The sequence below is a fragment of the Raphanus sativus genome, chromosome 1, assembly GCF_000801105.2.
Source record: "Raphanus sativus cultivar WK10039 chromosome 1, ASM80110v3, whole genome shotgun sequence".
NCBI lineage: Eukaryota > Viridiplantae > Streptophyta > Magnoliopsida > Brassicales > Brassicaceae > Raphanus > Raphanus sativus.
The window spans coordinates 15,428,728-15,444,130 of NC_079511.1; the positions used below are offsets into that span (position 1 = coordinate 15,428,728).

A 15,403-nucleotide genomic window follows, 5' to 3' on the forward strand; every position below is an offset into this window, starting at 1 on the left:
AGATTTATAAGAAATTATAAACACTTATAAATAGAGAGAGTGTTGGCGTGAGGAGAAGCTATTATCGCGGTATACCGTTTACTTTGCAAACAAAAAAGGAGTGTCTTCTCCATGTATTCGGGGGTTTAAGTTGAATTATTATTATCTATAAACTAATTTTAGTTTTATAAACCCTTTTAAATAGTTTTATAAACCTTTAAAATAGTTATATAAATATTTATATTCGTTTTATAAATTTTATAGATGGTTGATACAAATGTTTATAAGCTCTTATAGAATTTATAAATGGTTCATAATGGCTTTATAAATAGTTATATAAATATTTAAATGGTTTTAGAAACCTTTATATTTTTTATAAACCCTATATAAACTCTTCAAACCCCATTAAAACATTTTATAAACCCTTACAAATCTTATATATTTTTCTATAAATTTATTTAAACCCTTTATAAACTCTTATAAATTCTATATAAAATCTTTATAAACATCTTTAGACCTTTTTTTTGCTTAAAGCCTGATACACAAGATTAAATTAATAAAACTAAAGAACACGTGCAAGCTTTGTAAAGAGATGATGATACATGGCAGATTATGAGGCACATACAGACAGCCAGCAAGGCTCCACCGCTCAGAAATTTTACATACCTTTATAGATTATTTTATACTCCTTTATAATTGTTTATAAATTTTATAAATTATTTTTATATACCCTTATAAATTATTTACATATCCTTATAAACCTTTATAAAATTATTATACAAACCATTATAAATTGTTTTATAAGGCTTTATAAATGGTTGTAGACTCTTTTAGTTGATTAACAAACCTATATAACTCTTATAATACCCATTATAAATTCTATTATTAGACTTTATAAATGGTTATAAACTATTTAAATGTTTTAGAGTTCTTATAACTAATTTATTTTACCTTTATAAGCCATTATAAATTGTCTAAGCAGATATATAACTCTTGAAAAAGATTTATTAACTTTTATTTAAATTGTGCTATGAAGAATATTAAACTCTCATAATATTTTTATAAACCGACTCATAAACGTTTATAAATATATTTATAAAAAAATTATAAATGATTAATAAGTTCTTATAAATGGTTTTATAAACCCTTATAAGAGGTTTCTAACATTCAAGATAATATAGATCAGTTAGAGCCCAAGCTGCAACAAGATAGTCACATTTCTGTCCAGTAAAGTCTTCGCTTGCCCAATGCTTCAATAGGATTAGAGCATTGTCTTTAAGGGAAAATCAAGATTCAACAAAGTTGTGGACTCCTTGTATTTGGTGATGAATCAGAAACTTTTTTATGAGAATCATTCATTATTCATGGAACTGATATTACAGAGGATAATGGGCAACAAAACTCACAATCTTTAATGTGTATTTAGACATTAAGCAACAAACCAAACTCACAATCATATATCACAACAACAAGAGTTGTGGATTTTTCAACTCAAAAATGACTAACCGATCATTCATTCTTCAAACTTCAGAAGCTGGCAAAACGTGAAATCACGGTTCTTGCTTTCCAACTCCGAAACTCTTTTAGCAGCAAATCATGAGTCCCGTTCTTGCCATTCCAGCTTTACAATGAACTACCACCACCGTTAACGACGGAGGAGGAGGAGGAGGAGGTGTTTTGCTTCTTGGAGGAAGGAGAGACGTGAACCCACTTCTTCTTCCACTTCCTCACTGTTCTACCATCCCGGTTACGTAACGAGTCGAGGACCTAACGCCGCCGTCGTCCAATCTCATTCTCGTCGTCGTCGCTCGATTGCGTCCTCACCGTTGTCGTGTCGCCGTCGTCATCACTCAATCTCGGCACGTCGTTGTCTCATCGGAAGCAACAATGATTTCATGAATCTCGATGGAGGCTAGGTTAGATGATGAGGAGATGGATACCAATTGTTGAAGATGAAAAGTGAGGGTAGTTGAGTCTTTTACACATTAAAAATGTGGTATTTTTGAAAATGTCATTTGATTAGTGGTATATTTGAATTGTGGTACCAATAAAAGTGTATTTATGAAATTTCTCCTTGATTTATATAATGAAAAAAATAGAAGGGAAAATTGTTAAAACGAAACATAAATTCGTGTATGGTTGTCACTTTGGTATAAAACAATTTTTGTCTATTTTATTTTTCTTTTTCTCTTTCTATTTCTAAAACTTAATGAAATAAATAGTTTTATAAATAAAAAATATAAAAAATATAAACAATTAATAAAACACTCATATACACAAACACATATTTTTTTGTTGAAAAACTTGATAAATAATTTTTTAAAATTTTATTATACTAAAAATAGAACTTATTTTTTATGAAAAATGAGTTAGTAAAAAATGAAATCCAAAATGAACAAGTTCATCTATTTTTTTAAACGAACAATCTATTATTAATTAAAATTATAAATATGGGGAGTGTGAATTCTACTAATCATGAACGTAGGCTTAAGAGAGGCACCTGAATCATAATCTTTGTTATTTTAATTTACTTGGTCAAGTAGTATAGGAAAGTTGAAGTACAATATCAATGGCATAGCTTGCGTAATTTTTAAATAAGATATCACCATGTTGGTATATACTGTATGTGCTTTCCATCTACAAGTTCAAACTTAACAATTAACATGCACCAAAAAACAAGGAGATGTAACTACAGAAACGAAGTAAAAGTGTAAAAAAGAAGATAATAGAAGAAGTGCAAAGCTAGAAAAAGGGAAATTCTAACTTCATAAACACAAAGCTCTCTAACTTCTTTAAAAAAACAAGCTATAATAATTGTATGTGTAAATAGGTTACTCACAAATATACTTCTTCTGTCACGGAAAACTCACAAATATTCTAATTACATATATCAACAATAGGCGAAAGAAAGAAAGAACCAAACAAAAACAAAAGATAAATAGATTTTTAGTAATTAAACCACTAGACTAAACTAAAAATGAATCGTGAAAAAAATTCAACTAAAAATCTTACAAAATCAATTTTAAATAATGGGATGTTTAAGGTTTCTTTTTGTTCAATTTAAAGTTTTCTTTACGATTCTTCTTCAGTTGGAGGGTTAATTACTAAAAATCCAAGATAAATATATGCAAATAATTTAGCATATAAGTGTACATTGCATGTAACAACAACATATTCAAAAGGGCAATTCTTTTAAATAGCAATTTTTAATTTTTTTTCATAAAAATAGCACTCAAAATATAAAATGACTAAAATAGTACATTTTTGTTTTGAATTTTTTTTTTTTTAATTTTTAAATATTTGAAAACATTCCTAAAAACTCACCCCTTAACTCTAAACCATAAGTCTTAGATTAATTAATACAAGGGTTAAAAGTGCATATTTACCCATCAATAAAACTTTTTTGGTCATTTTCTTCCTTATGATGCTATTTTTATGACAAAAACTTGGTTTGGTGCTATTTTTGTCTTTTTCTCTATTCAAAATTTGGCATGGTTATAAAATACGTAAAACCATAGTCATTAAAATTTATAATATTTAATATATTTCGTTCGATTATTAACCCGTCCGTAGGGTGGGTCAAACCCTAGTTATTCTATAAAAAAGACACTAAGAAAGTATGAGATAAGGGAAAATAACTAAATATTACATCTATACTAAAGAAGATATAAAACTAGCACTTATGATCATTACACATTAAAAAATTGTGGTCCTAAAAATTTTAAACATAAATGTGGCCTAAAGCAAAAACTTTATCAGCCTTATGGCTAGGACGGGCCTGGTACTCAACCTCACTTCATCTCTACAGTAAACACAACATATCCACTCCATGGACCAACTCGTTCCACACTCACCACCACCAGACCCAAGTCCATATCCATAATCCATCTCATTTCCCCTCAACGCATCGTCTATACTATCTCTACAGCTTCACTCCCGATACACTTTCATCGCATCAAAACATCGCGAGTTGCCGGAATCACCGCAAAAGTCAGAGAGTTTGCAGATCCAAGGTACACAACCTTCCTTCTCCTCCACAATTCGATCGATGGGGTTAGGGGTTTGGCTCCATGAACGAGAGAGATATAAGTTCCATCAGTATGGTTAGAGATTTCATCGACACAAGGATTAAGGATTTTATCGATGAGAGAATTATGGTTTGTGAGATTTTATTTCTAAAAAAAATTATTTATTAGTTATCAAGAAAAGGTAACAATAAATAAAATAACAAGACAAACAATAATTGTAAAGGTATTAGAAGAGAGAGAAGCCCACCGTGAGAAGCTTTTCCAGCCGACGGAGTGGGCTCCTTTAGCTACCGTCGGTCCGGTCTCCCCATCCTGTTAATTGTCTAGGTTCCCTTTCCATTTTTTTGGGTTAATCTTTTGCCTCCGTCGTCGCACCTCTTTCTGGGTGGACGGTCGGCCATGGTTGGACACTGTGGCTCCTTTCCGTCAAAGGAGAATAGTCGGTTTTAGTGTGTGAAAGTGGAGGAGGCTTGGTTAAGTATATCTCAGTTTGGTGTCTAGATTAAAGTTTGGCTTCGAATCCAGTGGAGATCTCGTCTCGACGATTGATGCTCTTCGGTGATTGAAGCGGGGTGGATGAAGTTGTGGTTGGTGACGTCGCGGGATGAGAGCTCGGGTGAAGCTCGATGACTCTGTCTCGAGGTGAAGGTCGGTAGCCGGTGAAGTTTTCCGGCGAGTGGACTAAGGTTCTCGATTCATGTGTCTAGGGTTTGAAGCGGTTCAAAGGCGGAGGAGATCTCGAGGTTCGATGAACACTCCAGCGTGAAGACATTACGGTGGAGAACGGTGATGGGTTCGTTAGGAGGCTTGTTGGTCTCTAAGCTCCGACGAACAAGGTTTTCATTGGTGTGGCTCCGGCGGTGTAGCGTCGGAGGCGATCGAGTCGACTCGCAGCGGTGGCGGCCGAGTTGAAGCGGTGACGACGCGTGCATCGTGAATGGAGCGGATCCTTCCACGTGTCGAGCCAGCTCCTCGCCATGCTATCCGTTTGGAGCGTATCTCGAAGTGTCGGTGGAGTTTCTGGAATTGGGCTGTGGCCCATTAATCTTTTTTTTGGTTGTTGCCCGTGTTATCTTTTGGGTTTTAGTGCAGTTTGTAAGTGTTTTGGGCTTCAGCCCTGTAACTGTTGGGATTTGGACTTTTAATATAATTTCAATTTGAGTAAAAAAAAATTAGAATCTTTAGACATACAGTATATGTATGACAAGTTTAATGTGTTCCCAAGTGAAATTGAAAAGTATCTGTGGATGTAAAAAAGTTCATCACTAAGAATCCTTGCAAAATTGGCTCCTAAATTATTTATAAAGATATTGGTCCTGAAATCCATGCTTGACCAACTTGTGGCCAACCCCGACCCTGCGGACTGGTAGATACAAAGTATGGTCACAGGCTCACAACCTCACAGGTATTTCATAGATAGTTGATATGCAATTCTTGGACTAATGAATTAAGGGAAAAGTGCCTATTTCAATATGAATTTTACGCGTCGTGCCTATTCCTTCACGAACTTTGTAGTAGTGCGTATTCCACACTGAACTAAAAAAAAATTTTAAAATACTATATGAACTTTATGCGTCGTGTCTATTCCTTCACGAACTTTATAGTAGTGCGTATATCACATTGAACAAAACCAAAATCAAAAATACTACATAGACTCTCAAAATCGTGCTTATTTCAATATTGAGTGTTAAATGTGTTAGTCATCCGTTAATGTATCAAAACAACGTCATTTTGTATAAATTTGTAAAATTAAAAATTAAAAATAAAATACACTCTCAAAATTGTGCTTATATATATTGACTGTCAAAAGTAATAGTCATCATTGATTTTATCAAAAGACTATTTAGGATAAATTCTATGAAATTGTCCGTCGTTTTTTAATTTTTTTCATCTTACAAAAAATTTATCCAAAATGACGTTGTTTTAATAAATTAATGTATGACTTGACTAATACATTTCACTTACTGACAAAGAAAGACTAACATCTTTGACGTCAATATATATATATATATATATATATATATATATATATATATATAATCACGATTTTGAGCGTCAAAGGTGTTCGTCTTTTTTCTGTCAGCAAATCAAAGGTGTAGTCATATATATATATATATATATATATATATATATATATATATATATATATATATATATTATATATATATATATATATATATATATATATATATATATATATATATGTATATTAACCGTCAAAAGTGTTAGTATTTTTCTGTTTAGGAAATCAAAAGTGTTAGTCATACGTTAATTTATCAAAATAACGTCATTTTTGATAGATTTTATAAAAAATAAAAAATTACAAATTGACGGATAATTTCATAGAATTTATCCAAAATAAAATCTTTTGATAAATTAAAACATGACTAACACATTTGACAGTCAATATATAAGTTCAATTTTGAGAGGTTTTTGGTAAATTAAAGGATGACTATTACATTTGACAGTCAATATATATAAGCACAATTTTAAGAGTCTATATTTTATTTTTGATTTTTAATTTCACAAAATTTATTCAAAATGACGTTGTTTTGATAAATTAACGGATGACTAACACATTTAACGCTCAATATTGAAATAAGCACTATTTTGAGAGTCTATGCAGTATTTTTTTATTTTTGTTTAGTTCAATGTGAAATACGCACTACTATAAAGTTCGTGAAGGAATAGACACGACGCATAAAGTTCATATACTATTTTAAAAAATTTGTTTAGTTCAGTGTGGAATACGCACTGCTACAAAGTTCGTGCAGGAATAGGCACGACGCGTAAAGTTCATGTTAAAATAGGCACTTTTTCCAATGAATTAACATCTCATGCGTATGTTCACGTGCACTTTTTTCCTCAAATTTCATTTAGCATTCAATGGAAAGATACAGTCACGTGGCTACACCACGTGGTCACGTGGCTTTTTTGTGGCAATTTCTGATTAAACGTTTCTATAATTGACCTCGTGCAGATTTCAAAACATACTTTATTTTATCTGTGATTAAAATAAGGAATATTAAAACCTCCGAAATGACTAGGAACAATTCCAAGAAATGTTGATGTTTAACATCTTGGAACGTGACATCTATATTAATGCTTGTGCTTCTTCATATAGTTTCCATGTAGATTGCAAATCCATTTTTTTTTGTCTTTCATTGGTATGAGGAATTTTAGATCATCAGTTCTTTTGGTGCTAAGTCTGATCATAGTTTCCGATGTCGCATGGGCTAGTGCTGATATCAAGGTAAATTTTATATTCACAGCAAAAAAAAGTTGAAACTAATAATAAGTTATGACAAACATTTGGTTGTGCTGTAACTAATAATCAAACAGGTTCATATAGTGTATCTGGGTGAGAAACAGCATGATGATCCCAAGCTTGTTACAGAATCCCATCACCAGATGTTGTCTTCCCTTCTTGGAAGGTGCACAGATGATTAATTAACTTTCTGGTTCCAATGGGTCGCAATATCTCTCAAGCTCCTAACCAAGAGTTTTCTTTTTGTGTCACAGTAAAGAGGATGCGCATGAATCAATGGTGTATAGTTACCGACATGGATTCTCAGGTTTTGCAGCAAGGCTCACCAAGTCTCAAGCCAAGAAAATTTCTGGTACTCATTGATGTCTCATAATTACATATAAACATCACTTTGATTGTCTGACCAGTACCAGCTGTATGTTTTTATTCATGGTGCACTTCATTTGGCTAACAGATTCACCTGAAGTTGTTCATGTCATGCCGGATAGTTACTATGAACTCGCGACAACTCGAACTTGGGACTACTTAGGCCTCGCTACTGCAAATCCGAAGAATCTCCTAAATAATACAAACATGGGTGACCAAGTAATCATTGGCGTTGTTGACACAGGTATGAGTAGTTTCATCACATTGTAGATTTGTCTTTGGTCCTGTTTCTTTTGATTCCTTTATTAAGTTCCTCAATGACCTATGGTTATGTATCATTCTAGGAGTGTGGCCTGAGTCTGCATCATTTAATGACAATGGAGTTGGACCAATACCGAGCCATTGGAAAGGAGGATGTAAACCAGGAGAAAAATTCAAATTAACTAATTGCAACAGAAAACTCATAGGAGCCAAGTATTATATCAATGGGTTTCTTGCTGAAAATGATGGATTCAACTTCACAGAATCACCTGACTACAATTCTCACTACAAGAAAACAGATAGATAAGGACGCCCGTAAATGTCGCTAATTCGTTGTTAACCATGTTTAACAACGTATTTACGACTCCCATAAAAAACGTTGTTAATCGCGTGTCGCTATTAAAAAATGTCGTTTTGATGTAGCTAAATAGCGACGTTTTCTTAAATGTCTATAAATCGATGGTAATTAACAACGTCTTTTTTGCCACATTTTAACGACGTATTTTTGAAGTCGCTAGTTAACCACGTACATGGTATGTCCCTAATTCATGAAAATACACTAAATTCTATATACTTTTATGTTTTCTAATTAATATAATATACAATACAAAAACTAATATGTTAATTTCTATTTATAGTTAATGCGTTTTGGATTTTGACAAACAAAAAAAATAGTTAATGTATTTTGGATTAATACAAAATATTAATTATATTATCCTAAAAATTAATTAATCATCAAATACAATACAATTAACTCAGAATACAATAAATAGAAACATAACAAAATGAGTTTTAACAAAAAAAATACAATAAATATAATAAAAAGGTCGAACTTTTGATGAGACCGGCGGCGCTTTTCAATCCGGTGAAGAACGAACTTGAGTCCGGTGACGAGGTGACCATCAACGACCTTGAAACCACTGACGAGCTTGATTCTAGCGAGGAGCTTGACACCTTTACGAGATCAAGCCAGTGATGAGATGGGCAACCAATCCGTCACGCCGTAGCCTCCGATTCATCACGCCTCCGCTTAATCACGTCAGCGTCACCACTTCTCCTTCATGCCATCAATTTCTCAGATCTGGAAACAAAAGAACATGAATAAATCTAAAAACAGAGAAAACCTTAGGTCTGATTTCGAATCTCACCGTCGGAAATGGTAGTCTTGGAGAACGAAGCAAAACGTGATGGAAGTTGATGTTTGATGTTTTTTTACCCTTTCAATTGATGGTCTGAGGCATCAAAAAAAAGAAGAAGACTGAGGAAGGAAGGAAAGAGACGAAGATAGATAAGGGAAAGGGAAAATAAAAAGAAAAAATAATAATTAATTTCTGTCCATCAGATCTAGTTATATCAAGGGTGGATGATCAACAAAAGGGTGATCCGCGCCTTCTTCTAATCAACCAATGAGAAGGCTTGTTTAATTTTTTTTTTTGACATGCTTGTTTAAATATTTTAAGTTTATACGGTGTTCTTCTTAGTAAATTGTGATATATGACTAAAAAGAATTATACCCTAACTCGTAAGAAATCATTTTAAAAGGAAATTTTATTTTAAAAATATATTGTAAATGGTCTAAATTGTGTTTTATATAAAAGGTAACTATATTTTGGCTTTTTTGATTTGTGGTTTGTTTTTGAGGTTATAGGATCATCATTACGGTTTATAGTTTGGGGAAGGTTTTGAGGTTTGGATTAAAGTTTGAAAAAATTAAAGATCTTGAAGCTTATAAGAGGATTAAAATTTAGTTTTAAGTTATATTATTCATGTTTCATGATAACGATATACCTTTTAGGGTTAAAACTTGAGTTTTAGGGTTTTAAATAACAACGTCTTATTACACTATTAATACGTCGCTAAATAACGACGACTTAGCATCGTTAATATATTTTCCACGAAGTAGCAACGTTTTGAAAATATGTCGTTTATATTACAACGAGATAACGTCGTTTTTTGCTTCGACGATGCTAAATTGTTACTCTGACGACGTAAATTAACGACGTTTACTAATGTCTCTAATTAGCGTCATGGTAACAACACATGTGATATTATGTCGTTAAGATGCTTCTAAGATGACGTTAATTAGCGACATGATTTTGATGTCTTTAATGTATGTCGTTATTGGTTTGTTTTCTTGTAGTGTCTGCTAGAGACTTTGCTGGCCATGGAACGCATGTAGCCTCTACCGCAGGTGGTTCATACATTCCTAACGTAAGCTACAAGGGACTCGCTAGAGGAACCTTGAGAGGTGGTGCACCTCGTGCTCGCATAGCGATGTACAAGGCTTGTTGGTATCTAGAAGAGCTAGGCGGAGTTACTTGTTCATCTTCTGACATCTTGAAAGCAATTGACGATGCTATTCATGATGGTGTTGATGTCTTGTCACTCTCTCTAGGTAGTCGAATTCCTCTGAATTCCGAAACTGATCTGCGTGATGCGATTGCTACTGGTTCATTCCATGCAGTTGCAAAAGGTATTACAGTTGTTTGTGCTGGTGGTAACGCTGGCCCATCAGCTCAGACCATTGCAAACACGGCTCCTTGGATATTAACAGTGGCTGCAACCACTCTAGACCGGTCATTCGCCACACCTATTATACTTGGGAACAAGAAAGTGATATTGGTAAATCAGACTATGTTTTTACTCTTTTTTTTCTTGACAAATGTTTCTCTATTTGTTGTCGAGCCTTGAAACTCTGTTTATATGTATTTCCGCTGTTACATCAGGGTCAAGCAATGTACACAGGCCCAAAACTTGGTTTCACTAGTTTGGTTTACCCAGAGGATCCAGGGAACAGTAATGAGACATTTAACGGGTAAAAGACCATCGCCAATTATGTTTCATTTTACGCTTTCTTACATTTTGAAAATAGTTTTACTTGAAGAGTATTTCATTTCTTGATCCAAATGAAGCAATAGACCGTATTACTTCAAATTTTAATAAATAATATACATTTTCTTAAGATAAATTTTTTAAATTATAAATTGATCATTTAACTTTCTTATACATATTTTTTGTTTCACTAAATTATATTTGTTAAAGTTAACCAGTTTATTACAGAGTTTCGGTTATAATTTCATTTAATTAAATGTTATATCAAAGAATCAAAATTTTCATTACCAAGAGTTTTTAGCTCCATATAGAAGAGTCAACGATAAATTAGCTCAACTTTTACTTTAAAACAATTTTGTTAATCACTTATAGGATATATATATATATTGTAGGATATGCATTTCTCTATAAAATCTAACGTTCTTTATGTTAGTTTATGTTTATGTAATAATTTTAGAGAAATGCCATAGCCAGGATAGCATCAAATTTTTTTTTATAACAAATATAACACTGAATGGTTAAAATGACCACAATAAGTTTCATTAAAAAAATTCATTAAAGAGGTTAAAAACACTTAACGCATAAGATTAGTTAATCTATATTTAAATTTTAGATTAGGGGTTTTAGGGGTGCGGTTTATGATTTTATTTTTAAACAATATAATTAAAATTTAATATAATAACAAATTTGATGAAAAGGAATTTTCTGATATTAAAATAATTTTAAAATATTTCAATTTTGTTTTGAAACATCTAAAAAGTTTTCTAATTGAATAGTTTTTTCAAAATAAAAAATGCAATCTTTTGTTATTATTTATTTAAATATTTGTTTATATTTATATATCTATAGAATAACATATAGTTGCCATTTATCTCTTTAATAAAACATATTTTGATTATTTTACTCTTTGTATTTTCTTGGTTAAAAAACACGTTTGAATCCTTTTGGGAGATTTGCCCATAACTTTATTAATGATATATAAAATCTCAGTTTACACATATGTGCATCATTCTTTGATCTCTTACTGAATTTGTGATATTTTGCAGTGACTGTGAGTCCCTTAATTTCAACCCCATCCGGGCAATGGCTGGGAAAGTTGTGCTGTGTTTCACAACATCAAGACGTTACACTACTCTATCCGGAGATGCATCTTTTGTGAAAAGAGCAGGCGGTCTTGGCCTGATCATCGCAAGAAGCCCAGGCTACACTCTAACTCCATGCAAAGATGATTTCCCGTGTGTGGCCGTTGACTACGAGCTTGGGACAGATATACTTTTCTACATACGTTCCAATGGGTATGAAACTAATCGTATCATTTTCTATCTTCAACCTCTAACAATAGCACATACGCAGTTGTATCTTTCCCTACAAGTAACAGAGAACCATAAGAAAATAATGCTTGCTGGAGTCTTGCAGATCACCTATTGTGAAGATACAGCCTTCTAGAACAATCGTAGGACAACCTGTGGGGACAAAGGTGGCAACTTTCTCATCAAGAGGACCTAACTCGATTTCACCGGCGATTCTAAAAGTTTGTCCTGAGTCCTTTAATTTCTTTTAATTAACCCTATTAATACCTTAATGTATCAAATCGTAAGAAACACTACTTGTTTCACGTACAGCCCGACATAGCAGCACCAGGAGTGAACATATTGGCTGCTACATCTCCGAATGCCACAAACAATGCTGGAGGGTTTGCTATGTATTCAGGAACATCGATGGCAGCTCCAGCAATTTCAGGAGTTATTGCACTTCTCAAAGCTATGCATCCAGATTGGTCTCCTGCGGCTTTTAGATCAGCTATTGTCACTACAGGTTCTTTACCTTCTCCCAGCTACAGAAACAACCGATCACTTTAATCTCCTGTTTTCACTCAATAATGTCCTTACGTTGCAGCTTGGAGAACAGATCCATTTGGAGAGCAGTTACCTGCAGACGGGTCATCTCGCAAAGACGCTGACCCATTTGATTATGGTGGAGGCCTAGTGAACCCTGAGAAAGCTGCAAACCCCGGACTCATATACGACATGGGCCCAAAAGACTATATTCTCTACTTGTGCTCGGCCGGCTACAACGACTCATCTATCTCTCAGCTTGTCGGAAAAGTAACAGTCTGTTCAAACCCTAAACCTTCTGTTCTCGATATGAACTTGCCTTCAATCACAATTCCAAACCTCAAAGACAAAGTCACCCTCACCAGAACAGTCACTAACGTCGGACCAGTTGATTCGGTCTACAAAGTCGTGGTCGAGCCTCCGTTTGGGGTCAGAGTAGTTGTGACGCCGAAGAAACTAGTGTTTAACTCCAAAACGAAAAGGGTCTCCTTCAAGGTACGAGCGTCGACCATGCACAAAATCAACACTGGGTACTACTTTGGAAGCTTGATTTGGACTGACTCTGTGCATAACGTGACTATTCCTGTGTCTGCGAGAACGCAGATTCTGCAAAACTATTTCGATGAGAACTGATGACTTAAAAGCATCTTTATTATGTTCTCAACTTCTCATATCTTTCTATAAACAAATAAATTTACTTAGATTTTAATTTCTTGGTCAAAAGCTTTGCTTATATTTTTTACTAGGTGATTCTCCCGTGCTCATGCACGGGAATAAATACTTATAAAATAATTAAATCATAATAATTGTTAAACATTTACATATGTTTTTTTATAATTTAAGTAATTTTATTACTTATATTTATGATGAATAAAGAGAATTGTATTAGGTATCATTATATGGATATAAAAATCTATATATTTGTTCATAATTTTTAAGTTATTTTAATTTATATCATAAAAATAATATTAAATATCATTATGTTCTCATCTTAATTAGATATGCAATTCTATGTATAGTAATTTGGATCAATTCATGTATGGTATCGTTGAGCTCTATATTTGGTTTCAAAGTAAACAACAATTTTTAATTAAGTTAAAATTAAATTTTTATTTTAATTTTATTTAGTTTGGTTCATTCTATTAGATTTGTAAATATATTTATACAAGTTTTTATAATTGTATATATGTTTTCTGAGAAAAAGAAATATAAAGCTGAAATTGCGTTAATAAATACTTCTAATATTTTAATTTTTTAATATATCTTATTTTGGATAAAATTATATAAAATAAATTAATGTGCTAATAGATTAAGAATTGAATAAGCAAATCAATTCAGAAATATTTCAATTCATTGATTAATTTCGAATTCATAAGATAGTTACACCCAGAAATTCAAAAGATTGTATTTATACATATGTTTTCATTTTAATTAGTTATCTTATTTCAAACATAATATTTTGGACAGTTCAAGTGTTCATTGTTGGGTATATTTTCGCATCTATTATTTCAAACTGAACACCTGTTTTTTTTACTTTAATAAGATTAAAATTGAATTACAATTTTTAGCTTAATTTAGTTCAGTTCATCTTTTTATATTTCTAAGTATATTTTATAAATCTTATAAAATTTGGTAAGTTTATTTTTAAAAATATAGAAACACACAGAAAATGTTGTAGTTGCATTCATGAACATGTTTTATAATATTTAAAAATTCATGTACATATATGAATATTTATAAAACAAGTAAATCCTAATAATTGGTAAATCATCACTTGTTAATTGTGGATACATTTTATAATTTTATCAATAAAAATTAGGTAAATTTTAATTTTATTTATAAATTTTCTTAATGATATTAGATGATCACTTTACGTTGTTTGAAATTAATTTTATTTAAATCATTTAATCAAAATATAATCATTTTAAAATATGTTTTCTTAAAAAATTGTCTTAACTATTTTCTTTTTAAAATTATATGTATACACCTATATATTTTGAAAATTATTAGATATTCACTTATTTATGTTTTTAGGGAAAATATAAAGTAAGAAAAAATAAATTCGTTTTTGTATATAAAAATCTATATATTTTTATAGATATTTCCTTTTTATTATATATGGGTTTATAAGATAAATAAACTATAATAAAAAAAGATAATTGAAACTTTATTAATAAAAAGGAAACTAAACAATTTTTAGTAATAGGTATAACTAAAATTAATTCATTAAGGGTATTCGTGTAATCAACCATTATGAGAATCAACGTGAGTGCGACACATAGGAAACTGACTTCTCAAATAATATTATAGAGATTTATTTTTATAATACGAGACCTAACCGACTAGTACCTCGAGGATCTATCTATAGACAGACCAATTGTTTCCAAATACACATGTTTCTTAACCATACAAACAAGTAAATTTAAATTTGATAAATTCAGAACCCGAAGTACTTAGCAAATTCCCAAGTTCGTCGTACCACTAAACACACTTAATGTTCTTTTTCTATATTAGTCATCATCAAACACAGTGACAACACCGTAGACTATAGACAGTGTGTTTATGGGAATTACGGTTCTCTTCCTTGATAAAAAGGTAAGTTATTCTTCGATCTATCAAACTTATTTAACATAATTGTTTTTAGTTGATTTCCTGATTGTTTGTTGAAAACATTATTTGCAGATTCTGTGATTCATCGGTTAATTCCTGCCTGGCGTGCTAATCATTACATGCCATCTTTGAAACAGTGCTCAAACATGTACAAGATAACTGATCATCCATTCTTCATTCGTTTCATCTCATCAACCATTACTGATGAGGTTTCATCCCACTAA

At 31.9% G+C, this 15,403-nt stretch overlaps 1 protein-coding gene and 1 long non-coding RNA gene across 4 annotated transcripts; one reads left to right on the forward strand and one right to left on the reverse strand.

The window, feature by feature from the left end:
• The first annotated feature begins 3,825 nt into the window (after positions 1 to 3,825).
• Positions 3,826 to 13,252, forward strand: LOC130495199 (subtilisin-like protease SBT3.4). Of its 3 annotated transcripts, XM_056986513.1 has the most exons (11): positions 6,214 to 7,260; positions 7,350 to 7,441; positions 7,530 to 7,627; positions 7,730 to 7,885; positions 7,986 to 8,179; positions 10,042 to 10,524; positions 10,629 to 10,717; positions 11,781 to 12,029; positions 12,151 to 12,265; positions 12,357 to 12,549; positions 12,631 to 13,242. In XM_056986513.1, exons 1-11 carry the CDS (start codon positions 7,177 to 7,179, stop codon positions 13,200 to 13,202), a joined length of 2,325 nt encoding a protein of 774 aa, XP_056842493.1. In that variant the 5' UTR covers positions 6,214 to 7,176; the 3' UTR covers positions 13,203 to 13,242. The 3 variants fall into 3 exon arrangements, with proteins under 3 accessions (XP_056842489.1, XP_056842493.1, XP_056842487.1); XM_056986507.1 differs by lacking the exons at positions 6,214 to 7,260; positions 7,350 to 7,441; positions 7,530 to 7,627; positions 7,730 to 7,885; positions 7,986 to 8,179 and having other exon boundaries at positions 10,050 to 10,297; positions 10,367 to 10,524; positions 12,631 to 13,252; XM_056986509.1 differs by lacking the exons at positions 6,214 to 7,260; positions 7,350 to 7,441; positions 7,530 to 7,627; ... (2 more) ...; positions 10,042 to 10,524; positions 10,629 to 10,717 and adding an exon at positions 3,826 to 3,992 and having other exon boundaries at positions 12,631 to 13,251.
• On the reverse strand, positions 8,606 to 9,252 carry LOC130495202 (uncharacterized). The gene is made up of 2 exons (XR_008934473.1): positions 9,051 to 9,252; positions 8,606 to 8,983 (listed from the first exon to the last, which is right to left on the reverse strand). It is a non-coding gene; the product is annotated as an uncharacterized LOC130495202 (long non-coding RNA).
• Positions 13,253 to 15,403: the final 2,151 nt, after the last annotated feature.

Bases quoted from the DNA above. Each gene is read 5' to 3' on its own strand.
- LOC130495199 (XM_056986513.1), top strand. From the start codon at position 7,177: ATGAGGAATTTTAGATCATCAGTTCTTTTGGTGCTAAGTCTGATCATA. The intron at 7,261-7,349 runs GTAAATTTTATA...ATAATCAAACAG, and splicing joins GGGCTAGTGCTGATATCAAG to GTTCATATAGTGTATCTGGG. The intron at 12,550-12,630 runs GTTCTTTACCTT...CTTACGTTGCAG, and splicing joins ATCAGCTATTGTCACTACAG to CTTGGAGAACAGATCCATTT.